The sequence below is a fragment of the Macrotis lagotis genome, chromosome 2 (assembly GCF_037893015.1).
Source record: "Macrotis lagotis isolate mMagLag1 chromosome 2, bilby.v1.9.chrom.fasta, whole genome shotgun sequence".
Classification (NCBI taxonomy): Eukaryota; Metazoa; Chordata; class Mammalia; order Peramelemorphia; family Peramelidae; genus Macrotis; species Macrotis lagotis.
In genome coordinates, this window is record NC_133659.1 from 96,966,037 (window position 1) to 96,990,926 (window position 24,890).

The 24,890-nt window shown below is 31.5% G+C and overlaps 1 protein-coding gene across 5 annotated transcripts in view; it reads left to right on the plus strand.

The window, feature by feature from the left end:
• Positions 1 to 24,890, plus strand: part of PTPRC (protein tyrosine phosphatase receptor type C) — a 138,522-nt gene that overhangs the window by 75,306 nt on the left and 38,326 nt on the right. For all 5 annotated transcript variants that reach the window (XM_074222295.1, XM_074222297.1, XM_074222296.1 and 2 more), the window contains 9 exons: positions 3,422 to 3,625; positions 4,842 to 4,967; positions 6,434 to 6,604; positions 9,386 to 9,502; positions 12,429 to 12,635; positions 19,884 to 20,089; positions 21,785 to 21,845; positions 24,067 to 24,175; positions 24,557 to 24,591. In XM_074222295.1, the coding sequence (XP_074078396.1) occupies positions 3,422 to 3,625; positions 4,842 to 4,967; positions 6,434 to 6,604; positions 9,386 to 9,502; positions 12,429 to 12,635; positions 19,884 to 20,089; positions 21,785 to 21,845; positions 24,067 to 24,175; positions 24,557 to 24,591 (1,236 nt within the window). The remainder of the gene's footprint in view (positions 1 to 3,421; positions 3,626 to 4,841; positions 4,968 to 6,433; positions 6,605 to 9,385; positions 9,503 to 12,428; positions 12,636 to 19,883; positions 20,090 to 21,784; positions 21,846 to 24,066; positions 24,176 to 24,556; positions 24,592 to 24,890) is intronic.

Here is a 24,890-nt window from a genome sequence, read left to right on the forward strand (position 1 = left end):
GATACAGAAAAACAAAATGAAATAACCCTTTCCCTAAAGGCATGCAATTGTAAATTATTATTATTGTCATAACAAAAATATGATCAGATTCCTCTTTATAGAAGCTTTTAATTTTCAATTTTATTATATGTGTCTGCATATGTAAGTACAGTCCTATATTTTCTAAACTATCTGAATTGCAAACCATTTGACCTTCGTTTATTGTATTCAATGCTTATTATATTGTGCTTGTGGTCGACACATCATCTTCATCATCATGATATTAGTAGTTGAGCAGATGAGTATACTGGTACCAATATTACACTTGTAAATGCACTGGCCATAATACATGAAATATTTTTATGGGAAATATTGTGTGATAAAATTGTCCATTCTGCAACACTCAAATATTGATAACCAGTTACCAGCCAGTGATTTAACTTAATCGTCATAAAGTAGTTGCATTATTTAAATGCATACTATTTCAATTGGGTTTCAAAACCAATGACCATATTTTAAATAATTAGTCCTTGGAATAATGAAAATTCAAATATATGTGATGACTTCAGGAAATTCATTATTCCCATTATTTGGGTCCTAACTGTTCTATTTCACAATATTAGTCACTGAATACCCCTTGCAGTTCCAGTAATGGAGCTGCTCACATATTAAGATGCTAGTTTCATCTCTGATGAAGTTAATACTTACTGTTGAAGGATCCTTCTAAGACATCTATTATCTCATAGTATCCATTCTTTAGGGGTCCATCAAAAGCCCCATTCTTCTTGAATTCACCCCCTTATACAAGTCAGGGTGAACCTAACAAGTACCTCTCTGGTCTAGGCAGGAGTGCGTCCTCTCATGACAAAGTTATGATTGCTAGTAACTTGACTGACCAGAAATTCAATTCCTTACATTATGCTCCAATCAAAAAAAGGACCTTATTCTGGCATGTCCACTCCTCTTGGTATGCAGTACTTAGAATGCTTCCTTAAAGTTCCCATTTCTTTTCTGATCCCCCATACATGAAGCACAGATTCTATATTTGGGCAGGGTGACCAAAACTCCTGATGCTTCCACCCCCATCTCAATCTAGGGATGGGCATTTTCCACTCAAGGCAATGTTTCACTCTTCCAACAGATGAATGAGTACTCCAAGTGTTCCTAAATTATTCATCTTTACACTAGGACTAGAAGTTGGTCAGTAGAAACATTGACTTTTTTTTGGTAACATTGTCATTTTTATTATTTTGGGATGGCCTCACCATGAGTACTGCTATATATTTTTTCATCATTCTTCATATCTTTAAGGAGCATGCTTGTAACTGAACCTCTAAAAGTTTTTTGTATGTTTTGATAGGTTGATCCCTAGTTACTTTAAATATTTTGTCATTATTTGCATGTGCAACTTATATCAAATTTCTTGCTGCCTTGGGGAGGGAGGGGTTAAGGGAGAGAAGGAGAAAAATTTGGAAATCAAAATCCCACAAAAATGAATATTGAAAACTATCTCTACATGTAACTGGAAAAAAATATCATTGTGTGAAAAAAGAAAGGTAAATCCCATTCCAAATAACTAAATGAAACGTCAAATAGGTGAAATAATTAAATGAACATTTTCATCCTATCACCTCTTTAATTTTTTAAAACATTTCATTTTTGATTTTTAAATTTAATTTAATCTATTTTTAATTGTATTTTAAAAATATTTATGTTGTTTCCCCCCATTATTGTATAAACAAATTTTAAGGTTTATTTTTTTAAATTTTGAGTCCTTTTCTTCTTCACTCCCCTCCTGAGATAATAAGTGATTTGATATAGGATACATTCATTCAAAAAATTTATGGGCAGCTAGGTGGTGCAGTGGATAAAACACTGGTCTTGGAGACAGGAGGAGGGGAGTTTGGACCTAACCTTAGACATTTGATACTTGCTAACTGTGTAACCTTGGGCAAATCTCTTAACTCTGATTGCCTCACATCAAGGGTCATCTCTAGTCATCTTCATATTTGGCCAAGTTGGTGACTTAACACAGTACCCCCTCATTCAAATGCAATTCAACTGTTAGTCATGGCATTACCTCCCCTGATGTCATGGTCTTCTTTGAGAACAAAGGGCAAAAACATCATTTATATATTATTCATGATGTAAAACATAGATCAAGAAACAATCGGGGGCGATGAGGTAGCATAGTGGATAAAGCACTGGCCCTGGAGTCAGGAGTACCTGAGTTCAAATCCAGCTGCAAACACTCAATACCTAGCTGCGTGGTCTTGGGCAAGCCACTTAACCTCATTGCCTTGCCAAAAAAAAAAAAGACTAATAAAAAAATAAAAAAGGAAATAACCACCACCAAAAATATAGTGAAAAATAGTAAGGTTCAGTCGACATTCAAAATCTAGGAGATAGGGCAGCTAGGTGGCACAGTGGATAAAAGCACCAGCCCTGGAGTCAGGAGTACCTGGGTTCAAACCCGATCTCAGACACTTAATAATTACCTAGCTGTGTGGCCTTGGGCAAGCCACTTAACCCCATTTGCCTCGCAAAAACCTTAAAAAAAATCTAGGAGGTAGCTAGAGGGAGAGTGTTTGAGATCAAGCAAGTAGGAGAACAATAAGCAATTTTTGAGCAACAGCTGCATGTAAAACACTCCGCTATATACTGGAGATACAGAAAAACAAAATGAAATAACTCTTTCCTAGTTCTTTCTCTGAAGAGGGATAATATTTTTCATAATGACTCTTATAATTGTCTTGGATTATTATATTGCTGAGAATAGTTAAGTCATTCACAGTGGATCATCATATAATATCGATGTTACTGTGTACAAAATTCTCTTGGTTCTACTCATTTCTTTACATCAGTTCATGTAGGTCTTTCAAGGTTTTTATGAAATTATCTTGCTTATAATTTCTTATAGCACAGTAATTCTTTATAATCATATACCACAACTTGGTCAGCCATTCTCTCGTGGGACATGAGGATATCACCTCAATTTCCAATTCTTTATCACCACAAAACAAATTCTGCTATAAATATTTTTCTACAAATAGGTCTTTCCTTCGAGCTTTTAAAAAAAAAATCTTTGGGCTATAGACCTAGTAGTGGTTTTTAACTTCTTTATGATTAAAAAAATAAACTGTATCAACCTTTGCATCTTGGTCCTCTGTTATTCTTAAATTCTGCTCTTTCTGTTATTCACTTAAGTAGCCATTAGCTACCTTTCTTAGATCCTTCCATCCCTATTGTATTAGGGTTATGTGTTTATCAATTCATAGGAACTAATAAAAGAACATTGAGAGACAATGTTGTCCTTAAGCAGTCTATGATCTCCATAGGAGGATAAGAATTTATCAGTCTAGAGTATATTGGTAAAATAATAATATGATCATTTAAATATGTTGAGTCTGAAATTAAACATAAATTCTTTTTCTCCTTTCAGGTACAACCAAAAATATCATTATAAAGTATACATATATGCATACATATGCAATAAAAACATTCAATGCAAATCTGAGTGATTTTGAAAATGATATCAAATGTGACTTTTCAAATCGTTCAACTGAGTGTTACACAAACCTAACAGAATGCTCTTTGAAGAATATAACATTGAAAACATGTCCCATCACATTATATGTGCCTCCAGGTAACTATACATTTTAATTATGTATATTACTTTGTTTAATTCTCCTACTCCACAAAGCATATTTACTGTTATTCACCTTTTTTTTCTATCACCCAATTCAAAACCATCCTAGATTTCTGTTCCATTTCTCCCTTCACCCAACACATTTATGAAAAAGCTGACTCCTACTTTCAGAGGCATATGTCATTTTACTGATTTTACTAATTCCTGTGTTTGCAAGTCTCACAAAGTTGTTTGCCTAAGAACTTTCTGAATAGTATTTCAAGAATCTGCAAATTACATCAGTCAGGGTTCTCCTTCCACAGATGCAAATTTAATCACTCTTAGTACACAATTTTCATTATAAATTGCAGTTAAACAAATAAATAAATTTTAAAATCTCAGTCTATATTTTTTCTGTTGACGAGTATCTCTGAATTTAGATAGTCTCTTCCTCAAGCCAAAGTCAGACATTCTGTTTCTAGGCATACCTAATAGCCTAAGTCTTGCTAAGGTTTTAGAATTTAGGAGTCTCCACACATAATTTTAACAACTCATGGGGTGGCTAGGTGGAGTAGTGGATAAAGCACTGGACCTGGAGTCAGGAGTACCTGGGTTCAAATCCGGTCTCAGATACTTAATAATTACCTAGCTGTGTGGCCTTGCGCAAGCCACAACCCCATTTGCCTTGCAAAAAACCTAAAAAAAAAAAAAAAGAATTCATAGTCAACTCCCTATTAGAATTAAGTATTAAAGAAGGATTTTGGTAGAGGAAGGGCCCTTGTTTGTAGCAAAACACCCAAATGAGCTAACAAAATCTGACTATATTGAACATAAATGATGATTTTTCTTTTTTTTTTTTTGCTAGTCCTACAAGTGGCAAACAAAAATGCTCTTTTTAATACAAATTTGAATTAATGGTTTCTTTTTTATATTTTCAGGTTGTTTCTTTCATTGACAAAAAATTGAACAAGATTAAGTATACACATAGACTATAATATTTTATGTAATTACTTATAAACTATTGAATGCATTTATGACTAACTATAGAACTTGGCAAATAGTTTCAAAATATTTCAGTAGTGACAGGGAAAATTAGACCCTAATTGATCTAATATTTGTAGTATGGCTTCTAATTCACATCACAGCCATACTTTAAGTATTGTAAGTTTGCATAAGGAACATTAAAATGATAAAATGTCAATAATATAACATTTCTTATTCTATATCTCAACAGATCTGGAACGTTTTAAGTTAGAAGACGTAACAGGAGGAGATAAAGCAAATACTTCTATTACTTTACTATGGAATATTGATAAACAAAATTTTAATTGCACAGGCAATTTATCCTACCACTTTGAATGTAAGAACCCATTATTTCTGGGTAATTTTTCCCCTTAGATTTTCTGTGGGTCATAAAATATGCTTATATATTTGATTGGGTTCTGGATTCATCGCTTTGTATGCCATTATAGACTTCATTACATTTAATAAGACTTTTTACAAAACCACCAAAAATTCATTTAAAAAGCACTTGAAAATGAATGATTCACTAGAATTTGTAGAGCCTCTAATTGATGAATATTACTGTATAGGGGAAATGGTGTAAAAAACAAGGTGGTCTAGTAAAGAAAACAGCTTACTTGCTGTTTGACTCTGGGCAAGTCACTGAACTAACCTCTGTCTGCCACAATTTTCTCAGTTTTAAAATGCAATTGATGACATCACCTATATCTTAAGATTGTCATGAGATTCAGATAGTATATGTAAAGTACTTTCCAAGTCCTACGATGCTTCAAAAATTATTATTATTATTATTATCCTAGAATAAATTAGAAAATGTACATATCATTATTAAAGAGATCTGTGCCTTGTCATAATGAAACATCTAGAAAAGATCAAAAAATGATTTGTGTCTTATAGCCTTGACTATTGATGCAGTTTATATGTAGTATAATATAATAATTTTATTTCCTTTTAACTGCTTGATATTTTGAAGCCTTTGAGATCCCATAGTTTCACATTTGATGCACAATACAGTTCGATCATGGTGGAGTTGTAGCTTATTGCTACTGGTTAATCAACTTGCATCATGTTTCTTATAAATATTTATAAAGTAGAAATGAACTACTACTTTAAAATAAGATAAATAGAAAACTGCTATCAGAAACATATTTCTTAGCATCTCTAATATCCAAATATATGCCATAATGCCCCATTTCTGCCCCCCTGTTTTACCACAAATTAAGAAATTTGAGAAATCTGTAGAATTAGTGAAAGCGCACATGTGATAAACAGCGCCCAGGCCAGCTATTGCTGGAAGGCTAGAGGATAGGCCAGTAATCTGCAGTCTGAGTCCTAGTCTGATCAGAAAACCAGACCTAAGGAACAATGGGGGACTGGGAACTGGAGTAAAAGGCACAAAAGGAAAAGTGGAGCCAGCAAACTGGGTTCCTGTCAAGACTGAGGCCATATCAGAGGAATGAGAATCCAGATGTGACTAAGTCTTTCAAAAATCAGTCAATAGGGTCAAAGAGCTACAGCAAAACAATAGTATTTTAAGGAATTCTTCAAAAATCACAGCAGAGAAGAAGCCTGAAGGCTCAAGGATTACTGGGAATCCAACTATTTTCCAGGTCATTTCATCCACATAGGAAGATGAGAGAATTTAATTAGTACTGATAAAAAACAAATCAATCATTAGTTTCATACTGGATCATTTTCTTTTTCTATCTAGTGTCCTAGGTTCATAGAACCAATGGCAAATATGAATAAGGAATAAGTAACATATTGGTTTTATCTAGCAAACATGATAATTATTTCTTCCAGGTAAACACCAGAATGGTAAAAAATACCATAGCTGTGATTCAGAAAGCAGTAAGAATAAAGTACAATTCACTCACTTGAGCCCTCAAAAACTTTATATTTTCAATGCTTCTGTCATTTACGAGAACCAAATTATTAAATATGAAGTAATGAATATTACAACAGATTTTGGAGGTAAGTGTAGTATATACATTTCTTAACAAAATATTTTTTTCTCTTTTCTTTCTATTGTCAGTAAATGATGATATAAGTATGAAAAGATAGAATTAGAGGGGTAAATTTCAGCAGGGTACTCTTTACTATGTTACCTCAGTTCTTTGAATCTTTTTCCTTATTTGTAAAATGACAACAAAAATGCTTGCCTTACCTCTTTGGCATAGTTGTTGTTAGGATCAAATGGCATAAAAAAGGAAAATTATTTTTTCTTTTAATGATATCTATTTTACTGGATAGAAAGCTGGCCTCAGAGTCAGAAAGATCTGGGTTCAAGTTTTATACCTCATATATAATAATTTTGTGACTGGGGGAAATCACTTAATCTTTCAGCAGCCCAAACAATTCTTTAAGAATGTAAAGACTTCTCTCTTTTGGTAGAAGGAATTCTTCATCAAGATCTCCTTATATTGATAAAAGCATTGATTCAGAAAAAATAAAAATTGTTTCTTATTTTTCCAAAGAGAGTTCCTCTGTGAAAGAATCTACAGACAGAAGCAAAAGGGAATCATTACAAGTTAGATATGGGTTGTGAACTACACTGATAGAGGAAAATGCCTCACGTGTGAGATCCCAGATCCATTTAATGTTCAAATGTTACTATTCTTGTTTTTTTTGAGGGCCTTTTGATTCCTCCATTAACAGCACCATCATACTCATAATTATCATCATCATCATCATCCTCACCATCTTGACTCTTCTCATATCTTTGATGGGATTCAAATAGAAATGTCCCCAGGACAAGTCACTGTCCTGTTACTATGCTCATATATTTAATGTTATACAGACTTTTATTGAAAAAGAAGATTTTTAAGCAACACCTTGCTTTTTGTAAATGTAAGAAAAGAAATAGAATGCAAGTTCCTTTTTCACTAAAAGTAGCCCCAGAACAAATCTCATTTCAAACAGGACAACAAGAATGACATTTATGCCATCTTGTTTCCATATGATTTTGATTTTTTTAGCTTTAAGAATGAGAATAATAGTCATTATTCTTAATTATTAGATATCAGGTAGTCAGCAACTCTTTAAAAATTTTTAAATGTAATTGGAAATCAACTACCTTGCTAATTTCAAAGGATAACTTAAGAGAATCAAGAAAAGCTGAATTTAAGGCCTGTTTCTCATATACAAGTTCTCTATATGATTGTGTACAAGTCATCTACCTTTGCACTGCTTCAGCTGTTTTCTAAGATGAGAAGTCACAAATGGACCATATATGTGTCTGTGTGTGTGTGTGTGTGTGTGTGTGTGTGTGTGTGTGATGAGAACTCAAATGCATCACTACAGGGGGTCGTTCACATCACGAGTTCCCCATATAGATAAGTCATAAATCTGCCCTCAACTCTTCAGTTCTGACCCAGAATAAGTAATATCTTTCTAGTTCTGTGTCAGATGACAGAAATTTCTGCTATTTTTGTGGAAGATGAAAATGAAACAGGGAAAATATAAAGAGCTTTGATGTAACTGAATTTCAGACACCTGCTAAAACTAAATCTTTTCATTTACTTGTGAAAGAAATATACATGAATATTGGTATCCAGAAAATAGCTTTAGGGTGAAAATATTATTAGATTCAATAAATTAATCATTAATATTTAGAATTTTAATTTAAGTGAAAGATTATATCCCTTGATCCCCAGTGTTAGTATAGTGGGCAAAATGAACCACTGACAATGATCTGAATGGAACTTCTTAAAAATATAGAAAGTCCCCTTATTATATCCATTTTCTGATTTGATATGCCATTTACTGATGACTTTGATTAAAGTTCTATGCCTATGCAGAAATTTCATACTTTTGTACATTTCACTAAAAAGATAATTTCTATAGTTGGTCTAGCTTTTTTTAATGTTTTCATGCTGTAATAATAATATTTGGTAGAAATGCCAGTAAAATTTGAAATAATGTAGTCATTTATTGCTCATGTGTCAAATATTGCTTGAATTTTTGTCATTTTTTAAACTAAGGATTTTAAAGGTTTACTGGGTTTGCTCCCTCCCCAGGAATGAGAACTCAATAAGAGTATTCATAAAGACATTTTCACATCTATAAAAGTAGAACGAGTAGTAACCTCATTCTCCATTATTTCACTGGATAAACAGATGTTTTGCCACTCTAAATGTCAATGGAAAGTGTCCTTATTACCAAATCCAAATTGAAATTCCTTTGAAATCCAGGAATACTGGGAAGAGCAAGACAGCAACACATGCAGAAAGAATAGGGTCTCACAACCAACTCAAACATAAAGAGAAATCTCTAGATCTCATTAAGTATTGTTCAATTCAATTTAATTCCACAAGCATTTGTTAATTGCTACTAGCAGTTACAGTTTTAGATACTGGTAATATAAGAACGAAACCCAATATCCATCAATGAGAAGTATGTGGAGAAATATGTACATAGAAAAACATAGATTAAATACATTATATATATATATATATATATAAATATATATATATACACAAATTAATTTTCCGAGAAAAACACTAAAAATTGAGGGAAATCAGGAAAGACCTTATGAGGGAAATAGCATATGAGTTGGAATCGAAGGAAGCTAAGGATTCTACAAAATGTAGAATAAATTCTTTCAATTGTTTTCCAATTAAATGGTATCAAGAACTAAGCCAGACATAGAATTATGAAATTGTCTATTAATTGATGAATTCATATATGTTTAAAATTTCAAAAATACTTTCTACATTAATTTTTCATATCATTTATTTCCCATTCCTTTAATAGTTCCTGCAGAACCTACCAATTTGACAGTTAAATCAGATGAAAATAAGATAAACATTTCTTGGAGTAAGCCTTCAAGTTTTTTCCATGGCTTCAACATCAGTACATGGATCTCTACAGGTAATTTATAACAAGTTTAATTTCAGGCCAATCTATGAACTTCCTGAGAATCATGAATGAATCAATTACCATAGTGACATCTACTCAACTCTGACTTACAAAGAAGTCTACAAATAAAGGGATGTTAAGTGGTGGGCTTGCAAAGAATGACAAAACATTGCTCTTATTCTCATTCTTTTAAAGGTCATTCTTTAAAAAGTTATTCTATTTTTTTAATTAACAGACACTGATTTTCTCTTCTTTCCTCCCTTCTTTGGGAAGAGATGGGAAAAGAAATGCTGTATATATATATATATATATATATATATATATATATATATATATATATAGAGAGAGAGAGAGAGAGAGAGAGAGAGAGAGAGAGAGATGAAAGGTAGATATGATTGACACTGAATATAAAGAGGATTTTATAAAGGCAGATGAGAAAGGTAGGAAGAGGCCAAATGATGAATAAACAGAGAAGTTTAGATTTAAGCTTATAGGCAATAATATTAATACTAGCTAGCACTTTGATAGTGAGGCAAAGGATGAGTTTTGTTTCAGTTTTTGAATTTACAATTCCAATGGGATATCAAATTCTAAGTATCTAGTAGACAGGATCCATGTTGTGAGAACAGAGGTTAGAAGGTAATCATGGACTGAATATAAATGTGTGTTATGTTTTGTGTGTGTGTGTGTGTGTGTGTGTGTGTGTGTGTGAGTGTAATCTGTATAGATATTGACGTTAAAACCTGAGAGTCATTGGGATCATCCTGTGAGAAAATATAAATAAAAAAAGAGAAGAGGGCTCAAGAGAGTCTTGCAAGACACCACAGTTATTAAGCAATTGACATTCCATTACTGAAGACTAGGAGTATAGAGAGAAAACAAAAAGTACGGAATGAAGAGAATAGCAGATAAGTCAAGAAAGATGAGGACTGAGAATAGGTCTTTGGATTTGGCAAGTAAGAGATCATTGGTAACTTTGCAGAGGGTAGTTGATTAGGAGAGATAAATTTCATGAACTTCAGAAGATAGAAAGAGGATGCATTGAATGTAGACCAATTTTTTTAAGAAATTTAAAAGAGAGAAGAGATTAAGATTGAAGGGTAGCATGAATAAAAGGATTGTGTAGTTTTTTTTTTTTTTAAAGAATAGAAAGATTTGATTTTTATTACCTGGCAGCAGAGAAAGATGTGCCAGCAAATAGAAAAAGAATGAAAATTAGTGAGAGGGAGGGTATAATAAGCAGGACAACAGCCCAGCAATATTAGAGTCAGAAAATGATGATAATCAAAGTTCTTATTTTCAGGAAGTCACAGTATCTTCTAACAGCCAGTCTAAGAAAATTCTGGGTTCAGTTTCAGGTACTTGGTAGATGTGTAAACCTGGGACCTGACCCTCAGTTTTCATATATATATATATATATATATATATATATATATATATATATATATATATATATATATATATAAAAATATTAGCAATGACTTTCATAATGCTTTTTTTTGCAAAATATTTTTATATAATTCATTTTGACGAAGATCCTGAGATTAAGCAAAATTAAATGGTTTTCCTATGTTCATACAGTCTATAAGTGTCAAAAGTAGGTTTCAAATACAGATCTACCCTAAATCCAGTTATAGGATTACGGAAAAATATTTGTTAGAAAGTGTTTAACATAGTGCTTGGCACATAGCAGGTGCTATATAAATGGTCTTATTTTCTTTCCCTCTTCTCCTCCATTGCTTTTATATTGGAAATTTTTGAACTTTTATGTGAGCACGAGTTATGGACTCTTTTGGCAGTTGATGAAGTCTATGGCCCCTTTCTTAGAATAATGGTTTTAAGTGCATGAAATGAAATGCATAGTATTACTGAGGAAACCAAATTACATTTAAATAGAATAATTACAGTATTTAACAACAATAAGAAAAAATTAAGAAACTTTGTTTCAGATCATATTTTACTTTGAAGGATAAGTGGAAAGGAAAATAATGTGAATTTTAGGTCTGAGAACCAGCATAAACTAAAACATTTGAGAATCTATTTCAGAACATCTTCATATGTTGTTAGTAAAGTTATAAATTTAAATGAATGTTGTAGAGAAACAAGTTGCACCTAGTTCTCAATCAAGTATTGCCTTGATTCATTGAATGTTATTGAGGATTCCATTTAAATATGCATAACTGTTGAGATACTTCCCAAATGATCTGTAAGTTTAAATTTTGTTTTTGTATTTTTATAGATTCATATTTTTTATTTGAATGGGGCTAGAATCTGCAAAAGAATTATACAGGAAAAAGAGTTGAAAGTGTTATGATGGGGAGATATCAGTTTAATTCCAGATAGAGTATATGGGGGCAGCAAGAAAGTAGGAGTTAAAAAGACAGTAGGAGAAAGAAAGTGTTCCAGGATGTTGAGAGTTTAGCCATGAGGAAGCACTTTTCTAGTCTAATATACTAGGAGACAAAATTAGGGGTTTTTGAGAAGACCTAAGTAATATAGGGTCAGGAGCCCAGACCAACTATCTGGTCAACTAGAAGGTTAGAAAAGAGCCAATGTAAACAGCCAACGTTCTAAATAAAAAGAAAGGGACATCAGCATCCAGAAGTCCTATACAGGAGCCTGGGGAGATTTTAATTCTACTTTGAAGGATAAGAGGCAAGGGAAGGGGGTGTCAGTTTCAGGTTTGAGAAACAACATGAACTAAACCATGGACGAAGGATGTGATCATACTTGGGGAAATAATGTTCACATTTGTAAATTTTCTTCATGTATTTAATAAAATTGAATTAATGCTTTAGAAACGAAATTGCATTGACCTCTCAATTCCATGTTAAATTTGAAAGTTTGTATATTCTTTAGAACTACATTTAAACACATGTAATTGTCAAGATACCTTCTGACTTATTTTTCATTTTTAAAATGTGGCTATTTTTTAAAGGACGTTGTGATATGAAGACAGATGATTTTTCATATACTTTATTAGAAGAGGAAATTAAAAAAGATGAATCAAGTTTTGGAAAGACTTTTAATGAATCTGAATTCGAGCCTTATACACAATACTGTGTATCAGTAGAAGCCTACACTAAAGGAAAAATACAACGGAAGGGATCTGCTGCAACTAAATCCTTTAGGACACCTGAAGGAAGTAAGTAATATTTGTTTTCTTGCTTTAGCAATGACATAATTAGAAGTTTTGAATGTTTTATCTATAATACCACCTCTAATTATTGGGTGTTGGTTAATCTAAGTTACATTTGTATAGCTTGTTCCTCACAATTTCCTATTACCTGAAAAAAAAATATCAGTAAAATTACTGATATCTGTAAAGAGTAACTCTTGTCTCAATATTTACAAGCTACTGAATGCTCTTTACCTCAACATACACAAGGAACAAATCAAGAAAAAATTTGACTAATCTAGAGGAAGGCAGTACCCAAGAGGTAGATACATCTCCCCTGTTATTTAAGTTCGGGAGAAATATCTTGTTTATAGCCTGTTTTAACGTGAAATGCAGTATGGATTGAGGTACTGATTTCAAAATTCTACATTCTGGACCTAAATTTGTCCTGTTCTTTGCATGCTCAGAGATACTGCTTTGTGTAGATTTCCCCTGTTGGAGAACACATTCAAGTATCTTTATTTTTTACCTTTTCATATTAACTATATTATAATAGTAATTAAAAACAGTGGCTTTATAAAATGGTTGGAATGTAATAGACTTATTAAGAATCAAGGGATCTGGGGCAGCTACGTGGAGCAGTGGATAGAGCACCAGCCCTGGAGTCAGGAGTACCTGAGGTCAAATCCACAGACACTTAATAATTACCTAGCTGTGCCGCCTTGGGCAAACCACTTAACCCCATTGCCTAGCAAAAACCTAAAAACAAAATAAAAAAAAAGAATCAAGGGATCTAACATTATAAGACAAACTTAGTCATCATATCACTGCAAAATTTCCAAAAAGATGCCTTTCATCTCTTTTTCTGAAAAACACTCCAGATTCATTCTCACTCTTCAGACCACTATGAAGGTAGAGAAGTCTGCAGCTTGAAACATAAAACAAAGGGAAAATTGTCCTTTTGACAAGATAACTGATGCATTTTTATTACTACTATTACCTCAAGTTAATGTGAATAATGGGGAAGTTATAACTGCTTTTTTAATTTAATATTTTCCCAGTCACATGTAAAAATAATTGTTATATTTGTTTTTAAAACATTGAGTTCCAAATTCTCTTCCTTCCTTTTTTAAAAAGAATCTTACATCTTCTATGAAGTTATTATAAGATATCAAGACTCTTATACAGAAGTGATTAATGTGTATATTAATTTAAATTTATCTGTGTATTAATTTTACTTTTAGTTTGACTCTTTTTAAAGGCTTATCTAATTTATTTATTTTTTCTCTTTTTATTGATATTTTATTTTTCCAAATAAATTTTATGAAAATTTTTTCAACATTCTTCCATATGCATATATATATATGTATATATATACATATATATATATATAATTTTTAAGTTACAAAATTTCCTTCCACCCTCCCTTCCCACACCCACCCCCCCAGCAGTGAATAGTCAGGTTAACATTGTACATGCATATTTTTGATGAACATGTTTACAGATTTGTCATTTTCAATATGAGGAATTAGGATTAAGGGGAAAAAATATATAAGAGATAAATTTTATAAAATATTCATCAGATTCTGAAGGTTTATTTTTGTTTGTTTTGATTTTCTTTCTTTGTATGGGGATAACATTGTCTATTGCTGGTCCAATATAGTTGTCCTATCTCTGAACTGCTGAGAGGAGCTGCTTCCATTTAGGTTGATCATTTCACAATGTTGTTAATATGTACATGGTTCTCTTGGTTCTGCTCCCTTCGCTCAGCATCAGATCCTGTAACTCATTCCATGCATCTCTAGAGTTTCATCATTTATGGTTTCTTATAAAAATAATGATATTTCATCATATTCATGTACCCTAACTTGTTTATCTCTTCCCCAATTGCTGGGCATTTCCTCAGTTTCCAATTCTTTGCTACTACAAAAAGAGTTACTATGAATATTTTGGGACAGGTGGGACTTTTCCTATTTTTTGTGATTTCTTCTGGATATAGGCTTAATATTGGAATTGTTGGATCAAAGAGTATGAACAATTTTATTGCTCTTTGGGCATAGTTCCATATTGCTCTCCAGAATGGTTGGATCAGTTCACAACTCCACTAGCAATGTATTAATTTTCAAATCCTCCCACAACCTCTCCAACATTGATTATTTTCCATTTTTTCTCATCTTAGCCAATCTGATAAGTGTGAGGTGATATCTCATAGTTATTTTAATTAGTTTGACCTTCAGTTTCAATGATTTTGACTACATAAAGAGATCCTCCCTTAACTGAGAGATTTAAAAGCCCCACCCACCATTGAGAAGTCTCACAATTCAATATGGGTTGGACATCTGTAAGAAAAATATTTCCATAATAATCAAATTGTAAAAGAAAGTATGGATAAAAATAAAAACCTTAAGAAAAATAAGAAAGTTTAAAAAAGTATGCTTCAATTTGTTTTCAGATACCATGAGTCCATCAGAGTTGTCTTGGATCATTGTTTTGCTGAGAATATTCAAATCATTCATAGATTATTGTCTTACAATACTGCATACTTTGTACACAGAATGATTGAATTAGTTCACAATTCCACCAACAGTGCATTAAAGTCTCATTTTCCCTACATCTCCTCCGACATTTTTCATTTTTCCTTTCTGTCCTATTAGCCAATCTAAGAGATATAAGGCAGCACCTCAGAATTATTTAAATTTGCATTTCTCCAAATATTAGAGCATTTTTTCATATGGCTATAGAGATATTTGCTTACTTCATCTGAAAATCTTTTGATATCTTTTAATAATTTATCAATTGAGCTCTTATTTTTATAAATTTGACTCAATTCTCTAAATGTTTGAGAAAGAGGCCTTTACCAAATAAATTTTCCTCCCTGTTTATTCTTTTCTTTCTCTCCTTTCATCCTGTATCTCCTCAAAAGTGTTTTACTCTTGACTAGCTCCTCCCCTAATCTGCCCTCCCTTCTATCATCCACCTCTTTTCTTATCCCTTTCTCCTCTATATTTTTCTTTAGGGTAAGATAAATTTATATGCCTGAGTGTGTATGTTATTTCCTCTTCGAGCTAATTCTGTTGAGTATAAGGTGTATTCACTTCCCTCATGTACCCCCTCATCCCCTCCACGGTAAAAGTTTTGTCTTGTCTCTATTAATTGGGATAATTTCCTCCATTCTACAACTCCCATCCCTTTCTCTCAGTGCTTCTTTCACCCCTTAATTTTATTTTTAGATATATTCCCTTTATAATCAACTCACACCTGTGTCCTCTATTTATAAATCTTTCTTCTATCTTAATACAGAGAAAGTTCTTATGAGTTAACAAGTTTCATCTTCTCATGAAGGAATATAACCAGTTTAAATTGAGTCCCTTATGCTCTCCCTTTCCTATTTACCTTTTTATTCATCTCAAGTGACTTTTATTTGAAGATCAAATTTTCTGTTCAGTTCCTGATATTTTCATCAGGAAAGTTTGAAATTGCCTTATTTCTGTGAATATCCATCTTTTCTCTTGAAAGAGTATAATCAGTTTTGCTGGCTAGTTGATTCTTGGTTGTAACACAAGTTCGTTTTGCCTTTCAGAATGTCATTTTCCAAACAGTGATCTCCCTTGTATTATTCTGATCATGGTTCCATGATATTTGAATTGTTTCTTTCTGGCTGCTTACAATATTTTCTCCTTGAACTGAAAGTTCTGGAATTTGTTTTGTAACACTCCTGGGAGTTTTCATTTTGGGATCAGTAGGTGATCAGTAGATTCTTTCCATTTCTATTTTACCCCCTGGTTCTAGAATATCAGGGCAATTTTCAGTGACAATTTCCTGAAAGATAATGTCTAAGTTCTTTTTCTTTCTTTCTTTCTTTCTTTCTTTCTTTCTTTCTTTCTTTCTTTCTTTCTTTCTTTCTTTCTTTCTTTCTTTCTTTCTTTCTTTCTTTCTTTCCTTCCTTCCTTCCTTCCTTCCTTCCTTCCTTCCTTCCTTCCTTCCTTCCTTCCTTCCTTTTTTGATCATGGTTTTCAAGTAGTCCAATAATTTTTAAATGATCTCTCTTGAATATATTTTCCAAGTTGGTTGTTTTTCTAATGAGATAGTTCACACTGTCTTTTCTCTTCTTATTTAATTTTGTTTTATTTTTTTCTTGATTTCTCATAGTCATTAGCTTCCACTTGCTCAATTCTAATTCTTAAGGAATTATTTTCTTCAGTGAGGTTTTGTGCCTCCTTATCCATTTGGTCAGCTCTTTTTTTTAAATAGATTTTTTGTACCTCTTCTGCAATTTGGCCCAGTCTGTTTTTACAGGTATTATTTTCTTCTAATTTTTTGTATGCATCTCCTTTACCAAATTATTGACTTGTTTTTCATGATTTGTCTTGCATTCTTCTTATTTTTCTTCTAAATTTTTCCTCTTCCTATCTTACTTGATTTTCATAATCCTTTTGAACTTGTCCAGGCCCTGACTTGTTGAAGGTTTTGAATGTAGGGCTTTGACTTCATTATCTTCTTCTGAGTGTGCTTTGATCTTCCTTGTCACCATAGTAACATTCCAGGATTGAATTATTTTTTCATCCTTTTTGCTTATTTCCCCAGCCTATTTCTTGATTTTTAACTCTGTCAAAGTAAAGCTCTGCTTCCAGGGTGAAGGGTACTCTGTCCTAAGTTTCAGGGATTTTGTGCAACCATTTTCGGAGCTACTTCTAGGGACCTATAAGTTTTTTTTTTTTTTTAGTTCAGAAAGAACAGCAGTAATTTCTGGTTTTGAATATGATAAAGCCATTCTACTTTTATGTTACAATGAGATTGTTAAATGAAGTTTTAAATCAAATACTTCTGAACTCAATAAAAGTATTTTTCATTTTATAAATACACTTTTGAGATAGGATTCTGGAAGGAAATCATTCTATAGTAAAACAAATTTTTTTCTCTTGCAGTGTTTCTTGCAAATGTTTACCCTTTTTGTTCTATTATCCCTAAATTTCCTTCAATAAGAGATAAAATTCACATTTTATTTTTTTAAAATTAGTATATTAGTATCACCATGTTAAAATATTATTTAAATTGTTTTTATCGTTTTTGTCCCCAAAAGATCATTGTTTGGTATTGGAAAAAAATTAACTATTTTTAATAGATACCATATAATAGTGAATAGAATATAGAATATTGAATTTGGAGTTAGGAAGACCAGTATTTAATTATTCTGTTGAGATCTATTAGCCAGTTTATTGACAGTTTATTGACATGTAAGCCTCCTGTAAAAAGGAGATAATTTTTATAGTAGCTATTTCACAAGGGTGTAATGAAGTTCAATTGAGTTAAGATATGTAAAGTGCTTTGTAGAAATAATTTTCAAAAATCATTTAATTGTTAATTATAATTTTATTATTGACACAGAGAAATATGTATGATTATTATATACAAGTAACATTGTTTTATCATAATCTTAACATCTTTAAAAAATAGAAAATCACCAAATATCAATTTGTCCTTTCCCCTCTACTATATAATAACAATAATGAATATAATAAAAAGCATATTCATATCTGTTGCCTCATGTTACACAGATAATTGGTTTTATAACTACCATTAGTCATTCTCTTCAGGAACTAAAATGATATTCTTAATGATCAAGGGTGCTAGAAATCTATATTGCTAAATTAATCAACATTATTTTATATAACATAAACCTTGCAACTCAAAAATTTCAATATTTTTTCAGGTCAGATATTAAATTTCACATCTTTTATTTTTAGTTTTCTTAGCATATGACCAAACAATATGAATAAAATTTAAGGATGAAATTGGAAAAAAGGACAACAGAGACCACTGTTAAGATGAATATGACTAATTTTTTCACTATCATAAATGGTAACCAAGTCATTACATTGACACTTTAATATCACAGCCCCCAATTTATTAACTGAGGAGATAAATGACACTAAAGAAAATGGAGAGAGTTGCAGTACCACACCAGATAAATTGAGAGAAAAATCTGTGCAAGTGGTGATTTGAGTTTGAATATGTTTAGAGATTGAATTTCAAATAATATGAAGGATAGGAAGATGTAAAATGGTAGAAAAAATTTCTGACACAATTACTAAGTAAATGAAAGATTGCTTGGAAAATGGTTACTATTGATTGAGCCACTTACTTTCTCATTTATTAAATAAAACCTCTGAGAGTATTTTACCAAATAAAAAGAACAACCCTGATGAAATCATGACATGGCACAAGAAAGATTTTCACAAATAACATTTTTTGGCAGACTATATCTTTATAGGCATTCATTAGCTGACAATACATATAATTTTAAGATTTTCAGAATGTTTTACATATTTTATCTTGTATGGACCTGAGAACAAATCAGAAAGGTAGGCACTATGGGTATTATTACTAAAATTTGACAAAAAAAGCAATCAGCAACAAAAACCCAACAACCAAAAGAGGAAAGCATAATGAAGTCAATTACTGATGACAAATTACCTAATGAGTATTGATAACATGTTTGGGAGTTTTAAGTACAATGCTATATATCTAGTTTGCCCAATTAAAAAAAAGTTCATGGTATGCAAAATCCCAATATGTCAGTTATTTACAATAATTTTAAAATATTTGATTCCATAGAACAAAGATAGATATTAAAAAATAGCTTTCTTATGAAAGTGTGTTTCAGGTTCACATGTTAAGATTATATAGAATTTCTTGATAGATACAATAACAGGAAATTTTGTTTAGTAATCTTTTATTAACATCAAATAAAGCATAATATAAAGGAATATTCTTGCCAAAGGTGTTTGTCAGAGTTCAAATGGAAGAAGGATTCCCTATACACACACGTAGAAGACATCTAGATGCTTTTGTTTACAGATGCTATTGCATTGAATGCATCAATCCAAAAGGTATTACAGAGCTGTGAAAGGAGATTGCTTATCACCCACACTATACCAAGCAGTAGGATTAGCAGCCAATAGAAAGTTAGTACAGTAACATATGTATGCATATATTAATAGATATACATATTTATGTACACATACACATATGACTTTATAGTACAAAAATGAAAACACATGCATTTATGTGTAAATGAAAACCTGTACTAGTTTCTTGTGGGGAAATGCCTATAAAATAACAAATCTTTATTTTCTATGTTCATTACTATCCAGGACTAAATAGTTAACCATTATTAGATTGAATATCTTGTATATAACTTAAAAGATTATTGATATATTTTACTTGACTTTTGAATAATGAAAACTGAAAAGATGTCATTCTTTCTTCAAACAGAACCAAGTAAGGTTAATGGTATGAAGGTCAAGCTTATAGGTGATAATGGTATGCTAGTTACATGCATGAAGCCAGACAAACAGAATGGTCCCAATTTGACCTACCATTTGATTGTGACATCTGAGTATACTAATAAAAGCTATGAAAATACAACTTGCTACTTTGAACTGAAGAATCTTCCATTCATGACCATACATATATTTAGGGTAAGATACATTTTTAATTCTTGAAAATCTGAAATCTTTGGTTCATTATTCTGGACTTTGAGAGAAATTTAATTCATATTTATTGCTTTGTTGATCCAAATTTCAAATTTATCTGAGTCTCATGTTCAAAGCATGGCATGCTTTTATATGAATTTTACTTTAATTTAGAAATTCTTAGCTTCTCAATTTTGGAAGACTCCTTGCCAAGTTTGAAAAAGGTCAAAGGTTTCTCTATGTATTATATTAACTATTCTAGAAGTTCAGTTTATAAGGGTATGTTTGTTTGTTTGTTCTATATGTCAATAGACATATCTCTGCTCTGTGACCACAGATTATACTTTTAAGCATTTTGTTAAGGTTTGCTATTTTTCACAAGGGTATTGCAATGAGATAGGATGAATGACTTAGTATGGACTCTTCACCTTTACTGGGGGAAAAAACAAGCAAAGTAAAATTTAAACTAAAAACACATACCTTGTTTACTATAAATCAGCAGTATATATTTGTTTTATGAAATATTATTCCAAATGCATTTTCCTTTCAGGGTATCAACTATTTACATGGTATAAAAAGAAATGGAACTGGCAAATAGCCAATAATCATTATTGTAGATCTTGTTTTCCTGACTGAATAGCTATTTCCCTACTCTTTAATAGAATGCATCAGTGTGTCTCTTTAGCCTTGATGCCAACCCTGCTCTTTTACAATGATTTTTGACATCTCTTCAGATGAAGAGTTTTCAGGATTCTAACCCCAAAATCTGTCTCCATTCCTTTATTTTTATTTTTTGTGGGTTTAGTGTTATGAGTATTTTTCACTGGTAGCTTTGATTAAGGGTGGCCAAAATTTAGCTTTGATCATTAAATACAGAGGACCAAAGATGGATCCTAACTTTTGCTAATAATAAACCACTATAATGGGAGTGATTAGACTCCATGACTATGCTTAGAACGGAAGGAGTTCCTATTCATGCTATTTAAGGTGGAAACATTTTTACTCATGTTTTTGATCAACTGTCAATCTATAGCTTGTTACCAATTCATATATCATTAGCTGACACTAGTTGACTTGCTACTTGCTAAATAGAAAATAGTTACCCAAAGTGAGTAAGAGTCTAGGCTGATGAATCATTTGATAGTTTTAAGGAAGATTACTGTAAACATTTTTGTTCAGAACCACCATCCCTATAAGCTCCTCATTCACTTGAATACACACACACACATCTACATGCACACATATTTATATGTATATATATATATACATTTGTATACATACATATATTAATGTTTACTTAAAATTTATTAGCAGTATAATGTAAAAACATTGTAAGATCTTTATTCCTTATGCATAATTTAACTCATACTTAGCCCTATGAGGAAGTTAAAGGCCATCAAATCCAAATTTATTTTACATATGAAGAAAATTATGACCCAGAGTGAATGGAGGGGAGGGAAAGGCATAGAAAGGAGTAGAGCTCTATCCCACAGTTTTTGGCTTTTTAGATTATTTTCTTTAGGGAAAAATAGTACTTTGGCATAACATTTATTTGATGATGCCCAGAGAATTAAATATTGTCTTATTTTAAAAGTATAATCTAAATGAAAATCACTTTTAATTTTTACATTATGAGGTACATATTTATAATATTAAAATTAAAAATTTTGTTTGCATATATGTTTATTGTTTGATATCCAGCTCTATGCTAACAATTCGAAACATTATGGAGAAGCAGATTCTCAAGAAGGAAAAACAAGCTGTAAGTCATATTTTTATATGTATTTTTCATATACATCTATATAATTATGTATATAATATAAAACTATTAAATGTAGTTAACTAGTACTGTTGTTGATAATATTGTATTGTTAAAAATGGACATTTGCCAGCAGGTAGCACTGCTGTAGAGTCAGGAGGATCTGAGTTCAAATTTAATTTCAGACATTTTCTTTCTATGTGACCTGGGTCAAATTGTTTAACTCCATTGCTTCACAAAAAAACCAAACAAACAAGCAAAAAAATTAACATTTGTATATTTTTAAACAATTGCATGACATTTATAACTTCTCAAATTGCATTTTTAAAAATTGAACTTTCTTCACTATGACACATCTGTGGTGTGTATATTGAGTAAAGTATAGGAAAAATGCCCACTCGCAATCAAAAGTGAAGGGATGTTTTTTGGTAAAAAGAAAGTATGCATTAGAGATTACAGAAGCAGGCTTTTCATGGTGGGGATTTTGAGACAGCTTGTTTGGGCAAGATGGCCTTTGTTATCCCTTCTAAATTGAAGATTCTGTGAAATAATAGGCAAAACAATATAAATCTTTGTCCCTCTTAATGTCTCTCCAAGTGATCTAGATTAAATTCCCTCTCAGATTTAGTGGATAGTTTTCATGATTTGTTTTGGCAAAGGAAAGAAAAATCTATCCATAACAGTCAACATAATGATATTTCCTCTTTAAATTTATTTAGGATAATCCTGGGACAGCAGAATTAACTGAGCCAACTGCTGTCTGCTGCAGTTAAGTGAGGGTAATGATAGCACCTACCTCCCAGGGTTGTTATAAGAATCAAATGATATAATATTTGTAAAATGTTTTAGAAACTTTGAGACACTTTATGAATGTTATTGTTATTATTTTAAATAGTAAATTGAAGATTTTTTTAAATTCATCTCAAGGGAATCCTCAAAATCAAAATGAATAGAAAGAAATTATTAATCCTAACAGAAATTAAAATAGAAAACAAAAAATAATGTGATGCAATTTGTATGTATAGTGTAAAGATATGATATATATATATATATGTATATATATATATATATATGTATAAACATTCCTATGGTATTTCTTAGTTCTCTTTCCCAAAATAACATCACCTATGTACATGAAATATCTGCTGAACTGAATTAAGAATCGAAGTTATTAGTAAGAGGAAGAAAAATATTGTATGATAAAGAGGGGACTACCCACAGATTCAGAAAGATCTAGGTGTAAGGAAAATCTCTTAGTCTCTGTGAACAAGTCAGTGTTCTAAGACTATCAGTTTTAGAGAAGATGACAACCATTATAGTAGAGAGTTTCCCCTTCCAGGACTTCCTCTCTATCAATGCAATTATAGTCCCTATCTCCATGTGTTGAATTTATGTATATTTTATACTGTGATATTCAGAAGCATCCCTGTAAAGGGACTAAAGATATTAGGACATCAGAAGACTGATTGGATATGGAAAAATGTCTGAAGTCTCTTAAATTACACCATTTAAAAGGCCATCTATTTCTTCTATGCAAAAGGTCAGGCCCAGGTATATATTACTTCCTAACTGATGGGATAATAATAAGGTTATAGATCCCTTCTAACCCTATAATTCTAGAATTATTTTTAAAAAAGATGTAAGATAGGTGAGAGGCCTTGAAGCATTATAGATATATACTATTTTTTTAGAAATGGATTAGGAGTATAATTAGTAAATTATAGTTTGTCAAAGAAAAGAAAAATCTATCCATAACAGTATATTGGATGATATTTCCTCTTTAAACTTATCTAGGATTATCCTGGGACAACAGAAATAGCTGATTAGTAAAAGTAATCCCAGTCATATTTTACTGGATTGCATTCTCTTTGAAGGCAGGGATTGTGCCATGTTTTTGTAAGCCTAGTATGGAGTACAGTACCTTGTACTTCATAGCTATTGAATGAATTTTATCTGGAATTAATATTACAAAAATGTTTTATGTATGCTTTGATTTGGACACATAGACATTGTTTATATATAAATTACATGAACTCAGGTGTTTGTGCTACTTTAGTCTTATTGATGATTTTTATTTTAGGTTTTAGGTTGCTTCACTTGGTACAAGGTTAAATATATGAACCGTATAGGAAATGTTAGTTTTCTTAAAATGATACTTTAAGGATAATTCACAGAAATATTTGATTAAGTTTTTCTAACTTCCTTTACTATTTTTACTTTATAGATAACTCCCATGCATTGATCATGTTTCTGATATTTTTGATTATTGTGACATCAATAGCCTTGCTAATTGTTCTTTATAAAATCTATGATCTGCACAAAAAAAGATCAAGGTAAGCCATTTCTTTTCAAATGAGAAAATTACAGTTAGGCTTGTTAACCAAAAAGTCATGACTCCATAAGACATGTGATAGGTTCATAAGTGACCTATCAGCCAGTTCGGACCTGGGCCAATCAAGAGACTTGAAGTTAGGGGTATTTGAGTAGAATTAAATATTTTAACATGCCACTATATGTATATATATATATATATGTATATGTATATGTATATGTATATACATATACATATACATATATATATACATATATATATATATTTATATATGTATATGGGAAAAATAATTTGGGTTGACTAGAACCTTACCAATTGCAAAGTCACAAGATAATAATGATGCCTAGTATTATGCTATAATTTATGTTTCTTATTTTTACAGTAGTCCAGATGAACAGATAGGACTTGTTCAAAGAGGTAAGTTCTTAAAGTTTTTTGCTGGTACAATTGACACATGCAACTTTAATATGGTCTCTAAGGTGCTGTAGAAATTTTTGATAAGAATTTAATCTACCCTTTCACTCATTAAAAAATTAGGCTAGGTGGCTAGGTGGCGCAGTGGATAAAGCACCGGCCCTGGAGTCAGGAGTACCTGGGTTCAAGTCCGGTCTCCGACACTTAATAATTATCTGTGTGGCCGTGGGCAAGCCACTTAATCCCATTTGCCTTGCAAAAAAAAAAAAAAAAAACCTAAAAAAAATTAGGCCTTGAAAGAT